The sequence below is a fragment of the Solanum pennellii genome, chromosome 6 (assembly GCF_001406875.1).
Source record: "Solanum pennellii chromosome 6, SPENNV200".
Classification (NCBI taxonomy): Eukaryota; Viridiplantae; Streptophyta; class Magnoliopsida; order Solanales; family Solanaceae; genus Solanum; species Solanum pennellii.
This window is the reverse complement of record NC_028642.1, coordinates 3,051,621-3,075,293: the sequence shown is the minus strand read 5'-3', so window position 1 is coordinate 3,075,293 and position 23,673 is coordinate 3,051,621. Positions and strand designations below refer to the sequence as shown.

The following is a 23,673-nucleotide window of genomic DNA, read 5'->3' as shown; positions in this document are numbered from 1 at the left end:
GTAAATCTTGGGATGATTATTTCGAAATAAAATAAGTAAATGACAAATTTATTTCTTTGAACTCTTCTTATACATCACTCTTCACATTCACGAAGAATACTTTTTCATAAAGTTTATGCAATACATATTAATTTGAATACAACAAATCAGTCACTCAATGAGAAATAATATTTAACATAGCTTATCTCATTATATTAATTTCAAAATAACTCATCTAATCATAATTTGTATTCAAATCAAATAATTCCTAATACTTTTTGTTGTTATGATATTGATCTCAATGTTGCATTACAAGTAGTTTTTTTTGTCGAAAATTTATTTTCTTCCTCCTAAAGTTTTATGAAAATGTCTGTACCCTGTAGAACTATACATAAAAAGTTGTAATTCTCCAAAGTAAATTTCTAGTCATAGCACTTACCACACTTTCCACTAACATTGACATAATAAGTGTAATACACTTTGTAACATTACTAATAGTTTCTTTGTCAGAACTTTCTTTTTCTTTCTCCCTCAACTTCTATGTAAATAAAAGTATGCACCCTATTGTACTGTTCACAAATAAGTTGCAACTCATATCAAACGAAAAAAAAAAAACCTACAATGGAGTAGCAGCAACAAGAACCTTTTTTTTGTCCCTTGAGCAGTTAAACAACAGAGACTTAATCTTTCATATAAAAGTTGCACTATCACAGTTGTGTGTTCAGGCAAACATTGCCTTTTGGGATGCATCAACTTTATCTTGAGGAAACATTAGATAATCTAAGTAGAAACAGAAAGTATTGTACATATGAAACCGAAAATAAAAAATAAAACAGGAAAATTTGAACCAAAGATCAAAGTCTTGGCTCATCATTGCCATTTAGATGGAGATGCACCTCTTCCACAATGGGCGTGATATGCATCTCTATCACATGGGGTGCCATAAGATGGTCTCACGAGAGAGTACTGGAGATAGACCGAGACCCATCTTGCAAATCTCGACCATCCTGGCTAGACCTTCACAATTAAGCAGCTGTAGCATCGGCACACACAACTGCCCATCGTAGTTGCAGATTTCAGCAGGAGCTTACTATAGGTACATCAAGCTGTCTGAATAACTGAGGCCGAAGCATCCAGCGAAACCATCAGGAAGGAAATGTGAAATAAAATAGAGTAATATTTTGGATTCTGGAATCCATTGGAGCCACAATGGGTATCATACAGGAATGGATATACTTTGCAGCATACTTTCAGCGACGTGATGCAGGTGGGCCAGCAAAAGGATACTGAGGTAAGCCTGACAATGATCCTCCAGGCTCATCTCTAGGATGCTGATATATGTGGCCATAACCTGATAGTGCATTAGGAGTACTTGGTGCATAAAATCTTACATTTTCAGCAGGCAATCTTCCTGGATGGCCTCTGATGTCACTCACATAGTTGGAAGCACTAGCAAATGATTCTCTGCCTGTCAAAGGCAACTCTCCAGGTGTTATCATTGTCCTTGGAAGAGAAAGATACCGGTTCACAAGTGAGGTGGTATCCTCGTCGTAAGGATTTACATTTTTTAGTAAACTATGATTGGCAGCTGCAGACATTGTATTTCTACTTTCTGCAGCAGGGGTAACAGTACCAGGTTGCCCATGGAGACTGTTGAGGCCGTAACTACGGTATTCCCTTTCATTTGGAAAACGAGCATCAGAGTAAACATGTTCATTCCGTGCAAAAGCTGCATCACTTCTCGCACCAGCAGGGGCCCGCAGCAGTTGCTGTATTCCTTGTTCTGATCCATAATGATCCAATTTGTGGGTCACATGTACTGCAGAAGTACAGGGCTGCAGATGTTTTGCCTGTTGAAGACCATAGTTTCTGTATTCTTTCTCAGTAAGAAAATGCGGATTACGGGCGACCTCTCTAGGCATGACATGATGGTCCACAATCTGCTGCCTTCCATGATCACGTGAAGAATTCTGACCTGCTTTACTACTGCCGTATTGCGCTCCATATACATGCTCCCTGACAGGTTCATAACCAGATAAAGGTAGTGCTGCCGAGCGCTGAATAACTGGCTGAGCCACAGGATCCTGTAGTACTGGTTTGAGAGTTGGATACAGACATGGTGCAGGTCTAAACATCTCTATTAACTTCTCCACCTGCTCAAAGATATTGAATTCTGATTTTCGGAAAACAGTGAATAAGTTACTAATTAGGGAGGTCATTTGGTACCTGCATAAGAGTCAGCTCAGTCTTAAACTTGCGTGTCTTTTCATCATAATTGTCTTTAATTGCTTTCTTGAACACATTCTCTGGTAGTGGAATACAGTCCTTGTGAATCCTAAAAGGAACCTGTTGGATGACCAACCATCAAAAAAAACACCTCACAGATAGGAAGAAGATGGAATTCATAAATAAAAACAGCATATTTGACCTGAGCAGGGAATGCCCCACTGAATGCCGCTGGTTGAAGTCTCATTCCACCAGCAGAAGATGCCTCATAGACACCATACATGAGCTTAAGATCGAAATCAAAGAGGAAAAGCTTAAGACCAGGTTTGATTCCCATCACAAAGTGTTGTTTGCTTGCAGAAACACCCATCACACGATATCTGAAACAATCTTCTTTCGTTCTCGCATTGCACATGAAAATTACTCCACCAAGACTATTCAAAGTTTTTGCATCCTTATTTACCTCTCCCCGTCCTTCATTTAGATCAAGGCTCTTTTGAGTTTTTTCATACTTACTCATCTCTCCACATCTTTCACTCATATCCAGTTCATTTTTTCCTTTATTAATATTTTCAGACTCACTAGCATCTTTTTCACCAACATGATTTCCTTTGTTGCCATTTTTTGCCTTCTTGTGTTTGTTTCTGGCTTGCATTTGTGAACTAATCTTAGCTTCTTTGTTTTGTGCAGAGTTTACATGAGAGAATTTTTTTACAAGCTTATGTTTACCCTTCAGTGCTTGAGGAGTTTTTTTTTCAGCAACTGTACTTTTAGAACTAGATTCAGCAGCGTTATTGCTCTGTTTCTTTTTCTTTTTTGGAGCCATAGTATTGGTCAGTTTCTTGTTCTTTTTTGGAGCCATGGAATTTCTTCCTGTCAAAATCAGAAAAACAATCAATTTCTCCCAATCTACCGGAAACTACGAATAGGAATAGAAGAGGTTACATGTTGGGTAGCACATCTGTTTCAGTTATAGAGTCATCCAAATTTCCTTCCTCTTATGCATGAGTACAAGCAGCAGAAAGAGAAATTCACTAATAGGAGACGACATTCATGTATTGCTAACTATAAGTTGGTGTCAATCAAGACGAACTGTCAAATCACAAGGCCATAAAATTTGAGAAGGAAATTTCTTTAGGATTTTTTTTTGAGAAGAAATTTCTTTAGGATTTTTGTTCAAACAATAATCCCCTCCTGTCGCTATATTAGTATACTACTCTTTTTTCCTTCTCCTGCAAAGATCAATTTAATCCCTAATTCCCTGCATAAAATTATCTTTAGATCAAACGATCCCTAACTGTGTGTCAATAACCACTATGCATAGGTTACAGGGTTTCCCATATTCAATTATCCATAAGAAACAACAACAATCAACCAGTCTAATCCCACCCCACAAGTGGGGTCTAGGGAGGGCGGTGTGTAGGCAAACCATACTACTTCCTTTATAGGATAGAGATGTTGTTCCGATAGACCCTCGGTTTAATAAAAACGTTTTTTAAAAACTGGTTTGAAAAATACAAAAGTCAAGAAGCAATGATTCATAGGCTTTAGTATTCTTTCAACATGTGTCCTGCAACCTTTATATGAGATAAAAAGTAACAAGGAAATCCAAATGCCTATGGAAGAATTCAAAAGGCACAAAGGGGGGTCCTGAGGATCTTAAGGTCATCACCACAGGGAAAGCAAATCATCGATCAACTGCACTTCAATCCTGAACTGATTAAAATCTGATGTATGAATCATATGTGTCCATTCCCTCCAATTCAGACTCATTTTTTTTAATAACCGTGGAGTGGCCAGCTATTGCGCACCTCAAACTAATTCCACAGGATACCTGTCACCCCACCATCAATAGGTATCATGTAACTCCATCCACCAAGCTACTCAATTCCTAAGTTGCTCGGACTCTCCAAAAATGTTGCCACACCATGCCAGATCACTGTTTTTGGAGGATCCAACAGTGTTATCAAAAGCATGCTTTAAGCACAAAGCAAGGCGCAGCTCTCCTACTTCGCTTTTCTTTCCTGAAGCAAAGCGACAATCAAAAAGCAATCGCTTCAACAGTTGAAGCCAGAAGCGCAAGTAAAGAAAAAGCGAGAAAAGCGCGCTTAACTTAAAAAGGCGCTAATTAGGGTTTTCTTAGAAAAATCTGTAAGCCTTTTTTTTTTTTAAATTCTGAATATACTATTGCTACTTCAGTATATTTCTTTTTGCGACTTCAAAATATTCCCTTTGGACTGCTGCGAGGCTGCGACTGCTGCAAGGTAGTTCTCTCTTTCTTCTCTTCTTCTCTTTGGTTGCTGTATCTGTTGACTGTTTTTTTTTCTATTTCTGGTTGCTGCTGTGTTTTCTTCTATATTTCTATTGTTGCTCTTTTTTTTTTTCAATTTCTATTGCTGCTCTTTTTCTTTTCTTTTTTCTATTTCTATGCTGGTTGCTGCACCTAACAATCTTTATTTTTTTTACTTGGTTTATTTGTTGTTTTGTTACTAAGTTACACTTCTTTTTTGCTTGTCGTAACTAGTAAAGTTGATCCTTTTGTGATTTAATAATCTTTTTGCTTTATATGTTATGACTTATGAGGATTATTGACTATCTATTAACGAATATATTACCTCTATTCAGTTATGTGCGCTTCGCTATAGAAGCGAGCCCTCCCGCTTTTTTTCGCTTCTTGCTTTCCAAAACACTGATCCAACATTTTTGAAGAGACCGAGTACATAGCTCAATTCAGATTTTTCAGATTTCCCGTACCTTCTACCTCACACAACACCAGCCATAGGTATCAGCCTATCAGGTAACCCTGTATACCAAGCTACTCAATTTTCAATTTTTTTAATAGCAGTGGTGTTGGTGCAAACTTTCCCCCACCTCAAACTTCACAGACACCTCACACCTCACACCTCCCACAGGCCACAGATAACTCTGCCCAACAAGCTATTCAATTCAGGTTCTTTTATTAGAGATGTTGAATGCGAAATCAAAATCCGTATTTGACACTTCTATCACAGAAAAAGCAAATTCTGCATAGCGAAATCGAAATGCGGAATTGATACTTAACTAATGCAATTGGAGCAAATACAACGAGAATTTAACTTAAATCCGAAATTATTAGTAATATACTAATATCAATCCATCCGAAAGCGAATTAGGTTTTGTTTTATGTATAAAAATTGGAAATTCAGTTAGAGAAAACTAATAAACTTACACGCTATAAATTCAGAGATCGCCGGAGATAATCGCCGGAGAGGAGCTAGTATGTAACCGAGAGAGTCCGATTGTTGTTGCAATCGACTTTGTTGAGGGATAAGAGAGAGAAAAATGGAGCAGGCCGAGACTATAAATCAATTGGGCTTCTGAATTTTGAACAATCCATCTTTTATTTATGGGCTTTCTAAGGATTCTCCCTAAATAAATGGAATTTTATTCAAATTCGATAGCGTTAAAAGCTAATTAGATTTTATTTATTCTTACTCTTTTTCAAATTACAAGAACCTTATAAATTTGATGAAATTCAATTACATCCCAAATTGTCTCGATACATCGCTTAACGTCCCAACACATTAAGAGCTAATTAGATTTTTTTTTTGTTCTTACTCATTTTCAAATTACAAGAACCTTATAAATTTGGTGAAATTCAATTACATCCCAAATTGTCCTGATACATCGCTTAACGTCCCAACACCGCATTTCGATTTCGGATACATCACTCACCAAGAATTTTTTTTTAAATATGGTAAAATTAAGTTGTGTATTTAAGTAATAATATATATAGTTATTATTGATGCATGTTCAATGTATTAATTAGTTCTTATATATAGGATAAATTTTTTTAAAAAATATAAATTAGGATGATTGTTGTTGTGGAATTTGTAAGACTAATATAGTGTAAAATCTCTTTTTTTTTACAAAATAAAATAAAATAAAAAATATTATATACTACTTTCGTTTCAATGTATGTATCTTATTTTGAAAAAAAATATATTTAAAAAGAATTGACATATAGTTAGTTTCAGTTTCAATATTTTCATTTTACTATTAGTGACACAAGTCACTACTACCTTATAAAAAGACCTGAAAATAACACGAATAGAGCTTAATTGGGCTAATTTTCTTGTTTTTATAAAAGTGTATATAAAATCTATGATAAACTAATAAATTTTTTAAAAGATAAATATATGTAATCCTCTATACAAATGTTTTAGAAAGATAAAGCAACCTTTTATAAAAAGTTAAAATGCATTGATATTGTTATAAATTATTTACACCATCAGTAAAAATAACTTAACTTGTTTTTTTTTTATTTATTAAATCCTACAAATGAGAGGATATCTTCTCATTCTGGGATGTTGTAAGTTGGGTAATTTCCTTAGTAAAATATTTCCATAGTTAATTTCTCAACAAATCCAAAACAAAAAAGAACATTGAGAATTTATATTTGTTCAAAAATTAGCAAACTAAGTGAATTTACATGGGAATAGATAACAGAAACTTTTCTGGACAAACTATGAAAAATTAGTTACTATACCAATATGATACAATACCTCTGTCCAGCTAAACTTTCGAGTATCTAGTAACACAATGATATCATCATCTGTTACTTGGACTAGTAGCGATTTTAAACCGATCCACAAGCAGTTGGGCACGAAGCTTTCTTCGTGAAAAAGCTGGAGAGATTTTCATTCTTTACAGTTTTCGTCATGAAACTTTGTGAAAAGCTGATGCCTGTATTTGAAACAACAATAATGGAACTCAACCAGTTAGCATTCTCATATAGATGGTACAAAAAGCCAAATAAAAAGCAGATGACTCAAAATGATCCTAGAACAACGGCATCCAAATGTACAATCATTTTAACTATAGCTTGGTTCACATAAATAGGATCATTTCATTCCCGAACAATATTGTAGGATAAGGGCGTCATAACTTTAGTACAATCTTCATTCTCCTATTTTGTTAAATTGTTCATAGGTCTTATCAGGTTGTAGGGCGTGCCTGTGTAGTAGCAGTAAGCCCATTTTTGCACAATCCTTAAACAGCAGCCACAAAGTGATGGATTTGTGCAAGTTTTCTCAAAAGTAGATGTCTACAACAGCTTTCATGGCATGACCAATTGCTCAACGTGAAGAATTCCAATATATCAATTAATTAGCACATAGAAAGCAAGTTTGCATTTCATGCAGATATATTAGAAGGGCCAATTTTTTCTTGGGATTTCACTAAATCCTTTGGTTATGCAAAATATTGCTGCACATAATAGAAGAACACCAAAAACTACAGTAATTTTGGCATTAAAGAGAAAACAGATGGACAGTGTCGACTTCTTTTAGAAATACATACCTATTGTACTCCAGTTTCTGGATAACAATCCCATTAAGCAAGAGCTCCGAACTATAAACAAGAGTTCCTAGAATAGTGATACTTGTTGGCATTAGTCACAAGAAAGCAATTACCAGAAGGACAAAAAAGAAAGAAATGAAATCATACCTTTTTCCAGATATGGAATGCATGCTTTGTAATCTTCTTCACAGGAAAGAATTAATAGATCATCACTAGTGATTTTACTATTAGATTCGTCCACCACCTGATAAGATCAAAAAGGAAATGAAAGATCCTTAACTGAAATGAATTTGTTATATTTCAATAATACATTGAAAACACCAATTTACAAACTTGGTTGATTTTTTTGCAATGCACATCAGTCACACATCAAGAGTAGAAACTAAAACAGCATCAAAAAAGTCAAATCAATGCCATGGTTGTGTGTACCTCACCACGCACTGCCTTGACCAAGGTTAGAAGGGTATCTCTATTAGGTTTTGCATTTGGAGTAATAATGACTCTTTGACCCTGTTAATTCAGACGAAAAACATGAACTTTATGATAGGCTGAATATTCCTCTTTAAGTAACTAAACGTGTACGCTCTCAAGCAACTTAAGCTTTTGGATTAGATGGTTACACAATTATACAGGCATACCTCTAGAAGGGGATGCTTTCTAGCATGAGCAAGTGAAACAGGTATACTAAAACCGAGTTCCTTTTCCTTTTTGGCATCTCTTAAGATATAACTTTTCTCATCAACAAAACAGCTTGCTCTTCCACAGCTCTCAAGCCACAAATGTGTTACAATTGGTTTTCCACAGGCAATGGCTTCTAGCATATTCTTTGTTCTAACAAAGCTGTCAGTGACGAAGTGTGTGGCATCAGAACAATTTGATGTGGAGATAAATCCAAATCTTGCCAAAATCTGCATTCAAGGGAAATTAGGAAAACCGTAAATCATTGTCCAACACTTGTTCAATTTAAAGTTGAAGATATCTCAGATAATGGAGAACAGTACCTTTTTCTGCTGCTTGATTAATTTGCTATCCAAGCCCTGGCTGAACAAGACACAAATGTCGCCTGCACCTTTTCGTCGTCGTGAACCTCTAGGCAGAAAATCAGGTAATTGCTCTGCATAACCTAATCTAATAAGCTCTTGAGAAAGGGGTGATCTGGAGAGACTTCTCATGTGTTGCTTGCCTTTCTTGTGATCATTAGGACAGTATGATGGATCTGAGATTCCATTTAAAAGTACGTCAGATTTCATCTCTTTTGTCAAAACATTAGTGGATATGGAGGTCATTTCATTTAATTTGGCAGACTCAGTAGATTCAACTCTTTTGAAGTCCATGGGTGTCATCTTCTGACTTGTGACTGAATATTTACAAATTGAGGAATAAGGTTTACTTGCGGTCTGAATTGACAAGAGTCCTGACTGGGTCTTTTGTAAAGACTGATTCTGACTTTTAAATTCCACAGGTTGGCATTTTCTCTCTGCCTTATGATTCAAAACTGGAAACTTAAAGTCATTTCCCTGATCAGCAGGCATCAGTAGAGGATAGAGATTGCTTGATCCATTTGAAATCCGTCGCACCCCTTTATGTGTCCTTTTCCCCTTAGAGACCCAATTTTCCAATTTCACTTGACTCAATGTGGCTGCTACACTTTGGCAAATTTCTCCTCGATTATTCATGCTAACTTTTCTAGATTTCCTTGATGTGTTAGTACTTGATTTGGAAACTTTCCCTCTTACAGTAGCCACTTTGAACAAATTGTCATTTAACTCTTCAAGCTCATGTTGCTTCCTTCTTTTCTTTGGAAAATTAGACTCTCTGATGGAATTGGTTGCTGGGTTCTCCAACCTCCTCAAATTTAAAGACGCTTGATGCCTAGTTCTATGAACAACAGAAGACAACTCTACTTCAGCTGAGCTATATAAAGTAGGTTCTGGTGAACTATCACCAATGTTAAACTCTCTTGAGATAGCGATCTCAGGATATTTCCTTTCTTTAACTAGGCTGGTTTTTGGAATAGGAGGGGCCAAAAGCAGATCACTTTTCATAGGAGGAGCGTGTAGTAGAGTTTCCATAGCTTCAGCAGCCAGTTGAGTATCAAGGCCAACATCATATGTGTCTAATCCATCTGATCGATTTCCGTCATAATCAACTTGTTGCTCAAATGTACCCATATCAAATTGCTCATCCGACTTCCTCAGGAAGTTGGACTCAACATTCATGTGAGCTTCCGGGAGAAACTTTGGTTCCGCCTTATTTAAATCTGTCCTACTTTCCATTGGTTCCTTACTGGATTGGATACAAGATACTTTTTGTTTCTTCAGTCCATAATTCTTTCTGTGATAGGTCAATATCTTTTGGTGTCTTGAAAAAGAACCATTTGCACTATCACTTTGCCTCTCAGGCCAGTCAAAAACTCCAGAGTTTTTTACTGCATTTTGAACATTCATTCTGCTTGCCAATTTTTGCGATCCCACACGGCTGAAAAATGGAGGTGATACAATCTTATTCACTCCTCTATCTTTGACTTCATTGAGTGCACCCTCATTGTAAACTGATAGGTAGTGGTCAACGAAGTCCAGAGCATTAGCTTCTGACAGCTCTCCAGATACTTGAGATTCAGTTTTGTTTAACTTGGGTAGTTCTATTTTACAAGAATGAAGTGGAAAATCTTTATCTCCATTCACACCATAAACAGTTGAGCCTTCCGTTTCCAAATTTCCCTTGTAGATTTCTTCATTGGTTAATTCACCAGCCTGACACCAATCCTCTTCAACTCTTGGTTTTGTATTAACACTGCTCTTATCTATTTGTAGAGATAGTCTGCCATTAATCTCAGAACACTGTTTCTGTTGATCAGTTGTCTCAAAATCTGAGGTGCTTCTGGCTGAATCCAAAAACTTAAATAGATTCTTTGACCTCCGTATACATCCTAATAAAAATATAGACAAGATTCAAGGTGCAATCAAAATAGGAGATACACAATTGAAAAGAATTAATGAAATGTGCATTGAAAGATGCTATGAAGATCAAGGAAGCTATAAAAATTCGGATTAAGAGGGTTTTTCCAAATAGACGTAGAAATACTTAAGTCATGATTATGTTGATAGCTATTGATTAACTTAAACGCCTACACTTCAGATACTTTTACTCAAGTCAAGCTGAAAATTTGAACTATGCCGTACATCACGGACAAGTCATTAGTTTATTAGCTTCTGTCATAAAGGCTTCCTAGTTTCTATACACTTCTTGCTTTTGATCTAAAAACACAACTGGTTATCTTCCATAATTGTGAGAATAAGACGGTATTCAGTCATAGGTGAGGAATGAGAAATCAGAGAGTGTGCTATTTAACAATAAAATATGAGTCCATTCACAATTTACACAGCCCAACAACAACTTTTCCAATGGCACTGATGCACATAAACCTATACAACAAGTCATCCTCCTTCAAAATGGTACAGCTTCTAGAGTATTTATCTAGTGCATTCAGGAATACTTTGAGCTAGAAAGTTTTTAGATACAGAGTAGGATTACAAATGGGTAAATGAGCATAAAATCATATATCATCAGTTTGATGATTATAAGAATGATATTGAGTGAAAGGTCATGCTTGTAAAACAAATGCTTACCAACATAGGTTTGTTTAGGAACCGGTGAGAGCTTCCACTCACCCAGCTGCTGTTTATACCTTGTATCATCAGAGGATCTCAACTTTGAGACACTTGCGACTTCAGTACCATGCATTCTTTCATCATCACTGTCAAGGACAACCTCTTCCTCACATTCATTTGCGATATGAGAGACCTCATTTTCAACACAATCAGGGACGATCATTGTAGGAAAATCAAGGTTGTCCATTCCAATTGAAGGACTCTCAATGTTAAAAGTATCATAAAAGGGAAGTGTGTATGCATTCTTAGCTTCCATTCTACTCTGATTCTGTCCGTTTTTAACTTGCTCTCTGATAACAATTATACAAAAACAACAACTACCCATCAACACCAAGCACGTTGGAGTAGGCTATATACTCACTAATCATTGCATTCATTTTGCTCTCTCATCACAAAATCATGTACAGTATTCTCTGATGAAATGACCTAAATCTAGCAGATTGTATGTTAGATGTATAGAACTCATATAGCCTACTGCAACAATCAAAAAAATGAGATTGTGTTTGTCGTTGCTTCTTAATTAGCTACACTAGCTGAATCTACTTGTTTTTTTATAGGGAGTGTGTGGGTTGTGAGAACAAGCAAAGATACAGAGATTTGAGGAATATATCCATAATTCCTCACCTTAACCTTATTCATAGATTTCGTAATTTGCAGTTAAATTAATAATCTAGAGAGAATTAATACCTTAACAGCTCATGGCCAACCCATTTGAAATCCCTAGCCTATCATTCAAGGAGCAATGCCTTTGACCAACCTCAACCAAAATCTAACTTTGTTAACTTTTCCTGCAAAATTAACAGCAGAATTAGTAAATACACATACTATCAAGTTGAAATTTCAACTATTTTACTAGGAGACTCCATTTTCAACAGATCATCAGCAGCAACAACACCAGGATAATCAGAAGACAAATCCATCACAAGCAATGAATAATCTTGAATCCCCATATTATTGAATAATCATGGTATGCCCCCGAAAAAAATTAGAAGTTCATTCAAGCAGCAATGGTGTTTGATCAACCTCCACCTCAATCTAACTTCATTATCTCATCCTGCAAATCAACAACGAAAATAGCAAACACACAAACAAAAATCTACATTCAAGGAACAATGTGTTTCAATCAACCTCAACCAAAATCTAATTTTGCTAATTCCTGCAAAATCAACAAGAAAAATAACACATACACAAAGAAAAATGTTCAAGGAGCAATGTGTTTTGATCAACCTCAACCAAAATCTAATTTTGATAATTTTCCTGTAAATTCAACCACAGAAATAGCAAAATACACAAACATGTTGAAACTTCAACTGTTTTACTAGGAGACATTCATCTTCATCATGAATTCACGATCGTCATCAACTACAACATCAGGATAATCAGAAGCAAATGTGTCACAATCAATTAATAATCTCGAATCCGCATATTACTGAATAATCATTGTATGCCCAAACAATACAATGTTCATTCAAGGAGTAATATGTTTAATCAACCTCAACCAAAACCTAATTTTGTTAATTCTTCCTGCAAAATCAACAACAAAAATAGCAAACACACAAACAAAAATGTACATTCAAGGAGCAATATGTTTCGATCAACCTCAACCAAAATCTAATTTTATTAACCTCTCCTACAAAATCCACACAAACATATACACATTTGATCATCTTAAAACTCTTAACTATTTCACCAGGAGACATTTATCTTCATCATGAGTTTAGAGGCAGAGCTAGAAGCCTAACGTACAGGTTCAGCGTAACCTAATAGTTTCAGTTCAAAACCTGTAATCGTATTACAAAATTAAACTTAAAACTTACTCACTTACTAATATCCTAGAATTTTAGAACTCGTAAATTCCAAATCCTAATTCTCCGTCCCTGTTCACGATCATCAACATCAACAACAACAACAAGATCATGCCTGATGAAAAACACAATCCATTGAAGAAATTAAAGGGCAGTAATTGACAGTTTCGGCGATACATATACAGTTATATAGAAGCGAGAATTAATCACCTGAATAAAATGCGATTACAGAAAACCAGTTGAAATCATTGATATGGATTCCACTTGAGGATTATGGAATCGCCGATACAGTGTAGACTGTAGAACTGTGAGCTTTTGTTAATGGCGAAATGGGGTTTTTTTCGAGGAGAAATGGAGAAGACAAAAAGTAAAGCGGCAACTTTTTGGAGGGAAATATTTATTTATTTTTTACTACATATGTACTTAATAAATTTGATTAAAAATTAAGGCATGAAAAAAATAATATCGAGTGTTCTAATTAATTTTAAAATTTAAACTTTGATGGTGAATTGTGATATCGAAAGAGGTTAAACTCGATTTTAAAAGTTTCAATTGTCTTTCTCTTTTTGTCCTATAATTGAAAAAAAAAGAGTACTGCAAAAAGGCAATCTCTTTTTTTCTTCTATTGATTTGACGAGAGATGATTTAATCTTATTTCATTGCGGCATTTTCTTCTTGAAAGATTTATTAACTTCTTATTTTTTAATTGGAGTTATTTCAAAAAACTTGTTATAACAAGCTGTATATGTAAAAATTATTATAAAAAGTATCATAAATCACAACAACTTATACCTAAATATGTAAAGAAATTCCGATCAAAAAAATTTTTAATTGCCTTCCGCAAAAGTTAATGGAAAATGACAAAAAACTAATTTTGGGGCGTTCCGAGAATCGAACTCGGGACCTCTCGCACCCAAAGCGAGAATCATACCACTAGACCAAACGCCCACCTATGTTCTTCAATGGTAGACAGTTTATATATAGCAATAATTATGTATTTAATTTGACTAGCAAGTTGTATAATATAAAAAATGGTAATGAAATTCCTCACATTTTAAAAGAAATTTCATTTAACAAGTATGTTTTTTTTAGTCGGGGAGGGGTAAGGGTTGGGTACATCCCACCTATCCCAAATTCCATTTATGAGTTCACGCTCGATGTGCTTATTACTATTCCTTTTATTAGCACCTATAGAGGAAACATATTTTTACTTCATTTATATTTTTACTTGTTGCTGCATATGCTTCAGGATCAAGGCCTTACATTCGTGAACTCAAATCGCAATTGCACACTCTACGTCGTGACAATGCCAATATTGAGTCATATGTACAAAAGGCAAAGGGAATAGCAGATAAGTTGTCTGCACTCCAACATCCAATTCCCAATGATGATTTGGTAGAATTTTTCCTTGCCGGATTAGGACCTTCCTATCGTCCTTTTACCAGGTCACTTGAATCGCGTCAAGAGGAGATTCCCTTTGATGCATTGTATGGACTCTCGTTGAATGAAGAACGACAGCTGAAAAGGGATGAAGCCCTTAGTGTCATTGCCCCTACTGCACAATATAATCAGAGTTCTTTTGCTACTACGCATGGACGTGGTAGAGGTCGAAAAGATCGAGGTCGTGGGCGCTCCTCAAATCAACGATTCCAGCCATCTCAAAATCATGGGTTTCATAACTCAACTCAAACCAATTCTACACCATCTCAAGTTTCAGATATGTCTGGAATTATTGTCATAACTGTGAAGGTAAAGGTCATATTGCACGTGTGTGTCCATCTTTCAGGAATAACAATGGCAATAGAGTTTCTGGACACCCTGTTTCTAATTTAGCAAGAAATCCTCCACAAAATTTGTTAATGGATAGTGGCACCACACATCGTCTTACTGATGATCTTGATAACTTAGGTATCCATTTTGAGTATCAAGGTCCTGAGGAAGTTACTATAGGTAATGGTTCCAAAATTCCTATTTCTCATATTGGTAAAAGTTCAGTTGTTGTTTCTGGAAATAAATTTAATCTCAATGACATCCTCCATGTTCTAACCGCTGCTCAAAATTTATTGTCTATTAGTTTTTTTGCTGAGTCTAACCAAGTTTCAATTGAATTTTTTTCTTACCATTTTTATTTAAGGACTTGGTGACGAGGGACATACTGCACAAAGGCCCGAGTGAAGAAGGATTATATTCTCTTCTTGTGTTGAAGTCATTTACACCTGCTTCATATGCTGCACCCTTGGGGGTTTGGCATGCTCGATTGGCTCATACATCCTATCCTACTGTTCGTCAAGCATTGTAGTCTAATGTTATTGTCCCTTCTTCTAAGTCTTCTAGTTTATGTTTTACATATGCTGTTAGTAAAAGTCATAAAGTTCATTTTTGTGAGTCTAGTTTTCAAGCCTCTGGGCCTTTAGATTTAGTTTATTCATATGTTTGAGGTCCTGCTCCAGTTGTGTCTAATGAGGGATATCGATATTGTGTGATTTTCTTTGATCACTTTTGCAAATATACATGGATTTATTTTCTTCGTGTTAAATTTGAAGTCCTTTCAATATTTAGGAAATTTCGTACAATTATTGAAAAGTATTTTGGTTGTCCCATTAAAAGTTTTCAGGCAGATTGGGGAGGAGAAGATCAAGCATTAACAAATTACTTGAGAGTAAGACTGGGCGACAGAACGAGAGGTACCGGTACCATTTTGGTTCGTTCTGGTTCATCCCGTGTCGATTGCATACGGGACGGGACGAGATAGTCTGACACTTGGCAGGCGACAACTTTATTAAAAGCTGCCCTGCGCCCTGTGCCCCTGACCTCCTGCCCCTGCCCTGCAGCTATTAATAAAGCTGCAGCCCTCCTTTCCAACCCCCCATTCGGCATTTCCATTTCCCTTTCCCTTTTCCCAACAGTCGTTTTAATATAGAAAAATTAAAACAACTATTTTTTTGTTTTATAAAGGAAAAATGCACAAGTACCCCCTCAACCTATGCCCGAAATTCCAGAGACACACTTATACTATACTAAGGTCCTATTACCCCCCCTGAACTTATTTTATAAGTAATTTTCTATCCTTTTTTAGCATACGTGACACTAGTTTGAAAAAAAAGTCAACCATCGTTGAGCCCACTAGATAGTGCCACGTAGGCTAAAAAGGGGTAAAAAATTATTAATAAAATAAGTTCAGGGGGGTAATAGGACCTTAGTATAGTATAAGTGTGTCTCTGAGATTTCGAGCATAGGTTGAGGGGGTACTTGGGCATTATCCCTTTTATAAATCAGAATTGATTTCTAAAAACTATATATACATACATAAGTTTGAGAGAACATATACTTCCATTCATATTTCTAATTTTTAGCGATTACGGATTATAAATTATAAAATTTCAGATTTTCAATATTCAGTTCAAGTTCTAAATTCTTAATATCATTTGGTGATTTGGTCATTTGGTGTATTTCGGAGGAAAAATCTTCTTCAAATTTCAAGTTTCGACATCAATATTTTAATTTTCATTATAATCGTTTGTTCTTACACAAACGTTTGGTAACTTCGTTCCACTCTCTAATCTTATATTTATTTTTTGTATTTATTATTTGTAAATTGTAAGTTGTTCTTATTATATTATTGTTCTTGTTAAATTTCGTATTTTGTAATTTATAATTTTATATCATGGAGTCTTCTAAAAAAAGTGAAAGTAAAAAGGGTCTAGTAGAATTAGTAAAAAATTTAGTTAAAAAAACTAATAAAGGTACTAGTTCTTCTAAATCTAAAATTCCTCTTGTTAGAATGAATACAGATGAATTTACGCATGTGAATGAAACTAGTTTTTCCCGTCCCGATCCTATAAATATTAATTCGGATCTCCTATGATTCCCCATGAACTCTATGAAAGACATTATGGTATTCATCAAGAAAATGAAGAAGTGAAAATAAATGAACAATTAAATTTAGATGAAGAAGTAGATTTAGATGATACACCGACTAGCCCCGACCTCAATAGTATAGGTACTGAAGCTCCACCTCCGGTTGGAACTACTCGTCCCCCTATTAGTCCAACTAGAGGTAAGACCAAGATACAACGTTCTTTAATATTTGTAAACAACATTTTAAATATGGTGGGACTAGAGGTTCAACGGGGGGACTAAAAAAACATTTGATTAACAAGCATAGTAAAGAGTGGTTTGCATATGTGTCTTCTCTTGAAGTTGGTGAAAATTGTAGTGTTGAAGCATCGGTTAGAGGATCAAATATGGTTCAAAGTGAATTAAATACTTCGAACCCAACATCAAACCTATAACAAGGATCATGATCGTGAAAACTTTGCTAAAATGGTTGTTGTTGGTGGTTTACCTTTTAGTTTTGGAGAACATCTGGGTTCTATTGCATATATTCGTGAAACATATTATCCTAGTTATAAAGGTTTATCAAGAAGCATGGTAAAAAGAGATATTTTTGAATTTCAAGAAAAATATTGTCAATATTTATGTGCATATTTTGAACTAATGGATTGTAGAGTTGCTATTACTACTGATATGGGTCGTAGTCCTAATGGTTTTGATTATTTAACTGTTACTGCGCATTGGATCAATTATAATTGGAATTTACAAATGAGAATTATTGGTTATAAAATTTGTCAAAAGAAAAAAATCAGAATTTATATTGCTACTACTGTGTTGGAAATTTTAAATTTTTTCGGTCTTTGTTTAAAGTCGTTAGTATTACTTTAAATAATGCTTCTGCTAATTTAAATGTTATTAATATGCTAGAACCTAGACTTTGTCTCATTAGTAAATACGTTTTTCATGTTAGACGTGCCGCGCATATATTAAATTTGGTTGTTAGTGACGGTGTGAAATTATTTGAAAATAGTTGTTATAAAATTGATAATGCTTGTTTTTACATTTTTCATATGAATAGTAGTAGTAGAATTAATCAATTTAAAGAACTTTGTAATGCATTTAAACATCCGTTTAGAAAAGTTTCGAAGCATGTAAAAACTAGATGGAATTCCTTTTATGATATGTTGAAGTTGCTTATGCATACATGCAACCTATTACTACGCTATTTAATGATCATAATGCTTATCCTGAATTAAAACTTAATTGATAGTGATTGGGATGAAGTAAATGAACTTAGAATATTTTTGAAATCATTTTATGATGCTACTAAAAAATTTTCTAGAATATATTATCCTACTATTTCTGAAATTTTTAATACACATATGTGAGATTTCATCTATCTTTTTTGAATTAAAACAATTACTTTATTTACCATTGCTATTGAAGTTATGATAAAATTTAAGAAATATTTTTTTTCTATCCCTCAAATTTATTTAGCTGCAATTCTTTTCAACCCGAATATAAAGAATATGGTGCAAAAGTTTTAGTTGAATGCATTTATCAGAATTTAGATATTCAACCTGAAGAAGAATCTGATTTGGTAACATGTCAAAATAGTATAAAATTCTTTGCTAAAGAAATGTATGATAAATATTCTTTCTTAGATAATGTTGAAAATCCTCAAACGTCTATGAATCAAGTAGGTGCTCATGGACGAGTGAAACATAAACTTGGTTTTGACTCTTCTAATAAATGTGAATTTGTTAAATATCTTGAACAGGGTTCGGATGATGTTACGAATGATGAAGGTATAACGCAACTATTGAACTGGTGGAGGAATCGTGGAACAATTTCCAAAACTTAGTAGGATGGTGAAGGATGTGCTTGCAATTCAAGGATCATCAGTAGCTTCGGAGGCAGCTTTCAGCGCGACAAAATTTTAAATTGGAGACCACAAATATTCGTTAGCAAAAGACAACTTGGAGATATTAGTGTTATTTAGAGACTAGATAAGTGTTGAGCGTAAAATCAAGGACTTCTAAAGTTAGATAGTCAATTTGAACTTTTCATAGATTAACTATTGGATGTGGTAGAGATGATGGCATCGAACTTCAAGATCGTCAACGAGCTTTACCAAGACCAGAAGTTGATTACAATCAATCTATAGCAGAGCTAGAAAGAGGATTTACGGGACTATACAACTATTAGTATTACATTCGAGACTTAATTGAAACAGAACCCTTCCTAGAAGGTGGCTGCTCAAACTATATACTCTACTAATAGTTGTAAATTGAAATTGTAATTTGTTACAAATTTAAATAAATTAAATTGATATTTTTTTTAATTTTTGTTATTGTTTTATCCTTATTTTAATTTAATTTTTTTAAATTATAAATTTTATTTATTTATAATTTACAAGACACAAGTTATAAATATAACTTATAAAATAAATATTAATGAATAATAAGTAATAACTTATAAAGTATAAACTTCAAAAGATTTAAATTTAGAAAAATTTATTAGACTTTACTTGCAAACTTAATAACAATTTTTATTTTAAAAAAATCTTTAAAATAAACTTAAGTAAAAAATTATAGTATAAATTTAAAAATTATTAATTTAAACTTAGAAAAAAAATTATATTTTCGAAATCCCAAAAAATGTCGTCCTGTTAATCCCGTCCCATTTCATTCCGATCTGGTTCATCCTAGTACCGGTCAACATACCGGTCAACGCGTCCCATTCCGGTACGGTATCGATTCGTTCCGGTACGGTATCGATCCGTTCCGGTCCGATGAACCGGTTCCGGTCCGTTGACCAATCTTACTTGAGAGATAATAGAAGCGTACAACGCTCCTCTTGTCCATATACCCCTGAACAAAATGATTGTACCGAAAGAAAACATAGGCATATTGTTGAAACTGGTCGAGCATTGCTTCATCATGCCAATGTCCACATAAATTTTGGACAAATGCCTTTGATATCATTGTGCATATAATAAATCGTTTATCAACCCCACGCTTAAAAAATAAAACCCCATTTCATGTGTTATTTACCACCAATCCAGACTACTATTTGTTGCGAGTTTTTGGTTGCCTTTGTTTTCCATTACCTATACTAACTTCCTCAGGACCTTGATACTCAGAATGGATACCTAACCTAAGTTATCAAGATCAACAGTAACATATGTTGTGGTGCCTCCATCAATAACCGATACTAAGTCAGAACCTCTCAATGTTACATTACCATTCCAGACTTGTGTTTCTCCTTCAATCATTCCACCAACCATGCCACAATTTTTGCTACCGACGCCTCCATCGAATCAACCTTCACACTTTCCATCCGTAGAATCCTTGACAAATCACATATTCCCATCATCTGTTGCTCCTATTACTGGACACACATCTGCTGATACTGATCCGCCTTCACACGATGGAGTTTCTCATGGTGTAGACTTGCCTTCACTGCATGTAGTTGCAGAAAATTCACACTCTTCTAATACAAGTCACCCAACAACCTCTCCTTTGCAAAAGATGGTCACACAAACACAAACAGGCTCCTTGAATCCAAAGAAATCATTCTCGATGTTTACTACGACACCAACATCGGCCATAGTGGAACCTTATTGCCATTCACAGAGTATTAAGGATATTCATTGGCGTCACGCCATGTCAGAGGAGTATAATGCACTCATTCAAAATGGGACTTGGGAATTAGTTACACCATTTTCGTCTTAAAAATATTATTGGTTGTAAATGGGTGTTCAAGATCAAGTTAAAGTTGGATGGTTCATTAGATCGCTATAAAGCAAGACTTGTGGCTAAAGGATATCATCAACGACCAGGTCTCGATTTTGCTGATACATTTAATCCAGTGGTTAAGCCGGCTACCATACGATTATTGCTATCCTTGGCAGTGTCTCATCAGTGGCACATCACTTAGCTAGATGTCTCCAATGCATTTCTTCATGGGAAGCTAGATGAGACTGTATACATGTCTCAACCTCCTGGGTTTGTTGATCCTAGTCGTCCTGATCATGTTTGTTTACTTAAACGATCCCCCTATGGTCTCAAACAAGCTCCACGCATGTGGTACAAATGCTTAGCTGATGTACTTTTCTCACTAAGATTTGTGGGATCCAAAACTGACTGTTCTTTGTTCTATCTGCCGAGCGCGGATGTTAAGTTGTTTTGCTTAGTCTATCTTGACGACATTCTGGTCGTGGGCTCTAATTCTGGTCAAATGGCAGCTCTTATTACCAAATTGGAAACACAGTTTGCTGTTAGAGACTTGGGAAATTTTCTTATTTCTTGGGCATTCAAGCCAACTGGAAACCTGAAGGATTGTATTTGTCACAAGGTAAGTATGTCACAGACCTCCTTAATCGTGTGCATATGGGGTCGTGTGGTCCTGTCTCCACACCCGCTTCATCCTCGTCCAAGCTCTCTAATACTAGTGGATGTCCATTTCATGATTAGACTCTATATTGAAGTACTGTCGGAGCTCTACAATATTTGACGTTTACTAGACCCGATATAGCGTACGCGGTGAATAAAGTATCACAATGTATGCATTGTCCTATTGATTCTCATTGGGTTGCTGTCAAACGTATTCTTCGTTATGTCAAGACTACATCATCTCATGGTTTATTTTTTTTCTCGTGGTTCATCCACCTTACTTCATGGTTTCAGTGATTCAAATTGGGGAGGTGATGTCGATGATCGCAAGTCTACTACTGGTTTCACTATTTTTCTTGGCCCTCATTTAATTTCCTGGGCTTCTCGAAAGCAAAAGGCTGTCTCAAGGTCGAGCACGGATAATGTAACGTAGTGAAGTCTATTTGTATTGAAATAGGTTGTGTAATTGGTTTTAGATTAGGAGTCCTTGACAGCCACTACTTTGAAGTCCTATAAAATATACTCATGTATATATTGATGTATCTATGTTATGAATTGAATAAGATTGAGAAGCATCTTTAACATTCCGTTTGTCTCTACTTGTCAAACTTTTGAATTGACGCACCTATTAAGAATACAATAATATATATAGTGAGTTTATCATTTTACCTTTATTAATTACAAAGTGGGTGAATTAAGAACTTGAGATTTTCCAAAAGTTTTACATTTTTTCAAAGTAATTAATTGAGTGTATAATAGGTAAAAAAAGTTATTCTTTCTTGATTTGTCAAACTTGACAATTAATTAACGACAACTAACAAAAAGAAAAATAGACACGTAATTAGGGACGGGGGAGTAAAATAATATGAGGTAACTATGTATAAAATTATGTATCGAAATACATATGTTTCCTATTGGAAGGTATTATCTTTTAAATTTTCAAAGTTTGTTCATAAATCGTTCCTAACAACGCGTTTTATGGCTCGTGAGTGATACCCAATGCATTTTTGTTTTTGTCTCTTTTTATAGCGTTAGTGGAACTAAGAAGTAGCATATATTCTCTACTATTATAAAAATAATTTAAAAAATCATTTTTTTCTAATTTTCAAATAATCACAATTAAACATGGTCTAACATCTAACAAATAATTCCACCAAAAAACTCTAATAGGAGAAAGTTGTGAGATTTGCTCTATAAAGATAATAATTTGTTCGTCAATTCCTTTTAGATGACCTTTTTATCTTTGATTAGAAGTGAAGTTAAATAATCTCTTCACTTATAAGGTAAAAAATACGTGCATTTTAATTTGTTTTGGGACCTTATTTTGAACTACATTAGACATGTTGTAGTAACAATGCGTTGAGAACTATAAAAGAAAAGGCTAAGGAAAGAAAAAAGTGGACATAGGAAATTGAAGTCATAGTTATAATAACGCATGTAATAATTATAGGAGAATCTATATACATGCAAGTTTAATACCATAAGATTAAAGGACAATTTTGTACATTTTATATAAATTTAATTTAGAACACAAAATTCAAAATATTCTTTATTTTCTTAAATTTCTTGTCAAGTCAAACTAGGTCACTCTTTTTGAAACGGAGGAAATATCAGTTACTCTACACTCTATCATTACATAAATTTCGTCATAATTAATACATGTGTTAATTATGTAAGTTTCTAATTACAAAACAAACACCATATTAATTTGGAAAAATGCATAAGTATCCCTCCTAATCTATAACCGAAATCTTAGAGGCACACTTATATTATACTAAAGTCCTATTAACCTCCCCTGAATTTATTTTATAAATAATTTTTTAATCCTTTTTAACCTACATGACACTATTTTCTAAGCCCCGCTTGTGTTGACAATTTTTCTAATAATAGTGCTTGTAGTTTTAAAAGACTACCAAATGTTTACTTAAAAACTCATAGAATAATAGGAGTTTGTTTATTTTGTGTCATTACCTCTTTAATTTATTCAAGAAGTTTCATGATGACTATAATGACCCTATAGTATCTCGATACCACTAGACGAGACACCCACATTTGCTCTTAAATTGTAGAAATTTTTTATATATACGATAATAATGTATTTAGTTTGACTATGGTAGCAAGTTGTACAATATAGAAAATGGTAATGAAATACATTCCATCTTCAAGTGATGTGTCCTCACATTTTCAAAGAAATTTCATTTCACGAGTATTTTTTTTTTGTCTGGAATCTAATTAAAAATAATATTTTTATCTTTTTTAATGTAATGATAAAATTTACGTACATTCTTACTTTCTCAAATTTCATTATGAGTTCACACTTGACGTGCTTCTTACTTTTCCTTCTATTTGCACCTTTAGAGGGTGCATACTTTTTACGTCATTATATATTCAAGCATATATGAAGAAATATATATATATATA

The 23,673-nt window shown here is 34.5% G+C and overlaps 2 protein-coding genes and 1 non-coding gene across 5 annotated transcripts; all 3 read right to left on the bottom strand.

Annotated features, from left to right (window-relative positions):
* Positions 1-644: 644 nt before the first annotated feature.
* LOC107022030 lies at positions 645-5,566 on the bottom strand. 2 transcript variants are annotated; one of them, XM_027917842.1, is made up of 5 exons: positions 5,414-5,538; positions 3,878-4,229; positions 2,408-3,078; positions 2,206-2,325; positions 645-2,132 (listed from the first exon to the last, which is right to left on the bottom strand). In XM_027917842.1, exons 2-5 carry the CDS (start codon positions 3,894-3,896, stop codon positions 1,230-1,232), a joined length of 1,713 nt encoding a protein of 570 aa, XP_027773643.1. In that variant the 5' UTR covers positions 3,897-4,229; positions 5,414-5,538; the 3' UTR covers positions 645-1,229. The 2 variants fall into 2 exon arrangements, with proteins under 2 accessions (XP_027773643.1, XP_015078225.1); XM_015222739.2 differs by lacking the exon at positions 3,878-4,229 and having other exon boundaries at positions 5,414-5,566.
* Positions 5,567-6,612: 1,046 nt separating this feature from the next.
* On the bottom strand, positions 6,613-13,393 carry LOC107022017. Of its 2 annotated transcripts, XM_015222720.2 has the most exons (9): positions 13,232-13,393; positions 11,904-12,004; positions 11,175-11,506; positions 8,547-10,474; positions 8,184-8,453; positions 7,975-8,055; positions 7,693-7,789; positions 7,546-7,612; positions 6,613-6,930 (listed from the first exon to the last, which is right to left on the bottom strand). In XM_015222720.2, exons 3-9 carry the CDS (start codon positions 11,470-11,472, stop codon positions 6,885-6,887), a joined length of 2,787 nt encoding a protein of 928 aa, XP_015078206.1. In that variant the 5' UTR covers positions 11,473-11,506; positions 11,904-12,004; positions 13,232-13,393; the 3' UTR covers positions 6,613-6,884. The 2 variants fall into 2 exon arrangements, with proteins under 2 accessions (XP_015078206.1, XP_027773396.1); XM_027917595.1 differs by lacking the exon at positions 13,232-13,393 and having other exon boundaries at positions 11,904-13,223.
* Positions 13,394-13,897: 504 nt separating this feature from the next.
* Positions 13,898-13,969, bottom strand: TRNAP-UGG. Its single transcript has one exon. It is a non-coding gene; the product is annotated as a tRNA-Pro (tRNA).
* Positions 13,970-23,673: the final 9,704 nt, after the last annotated feature.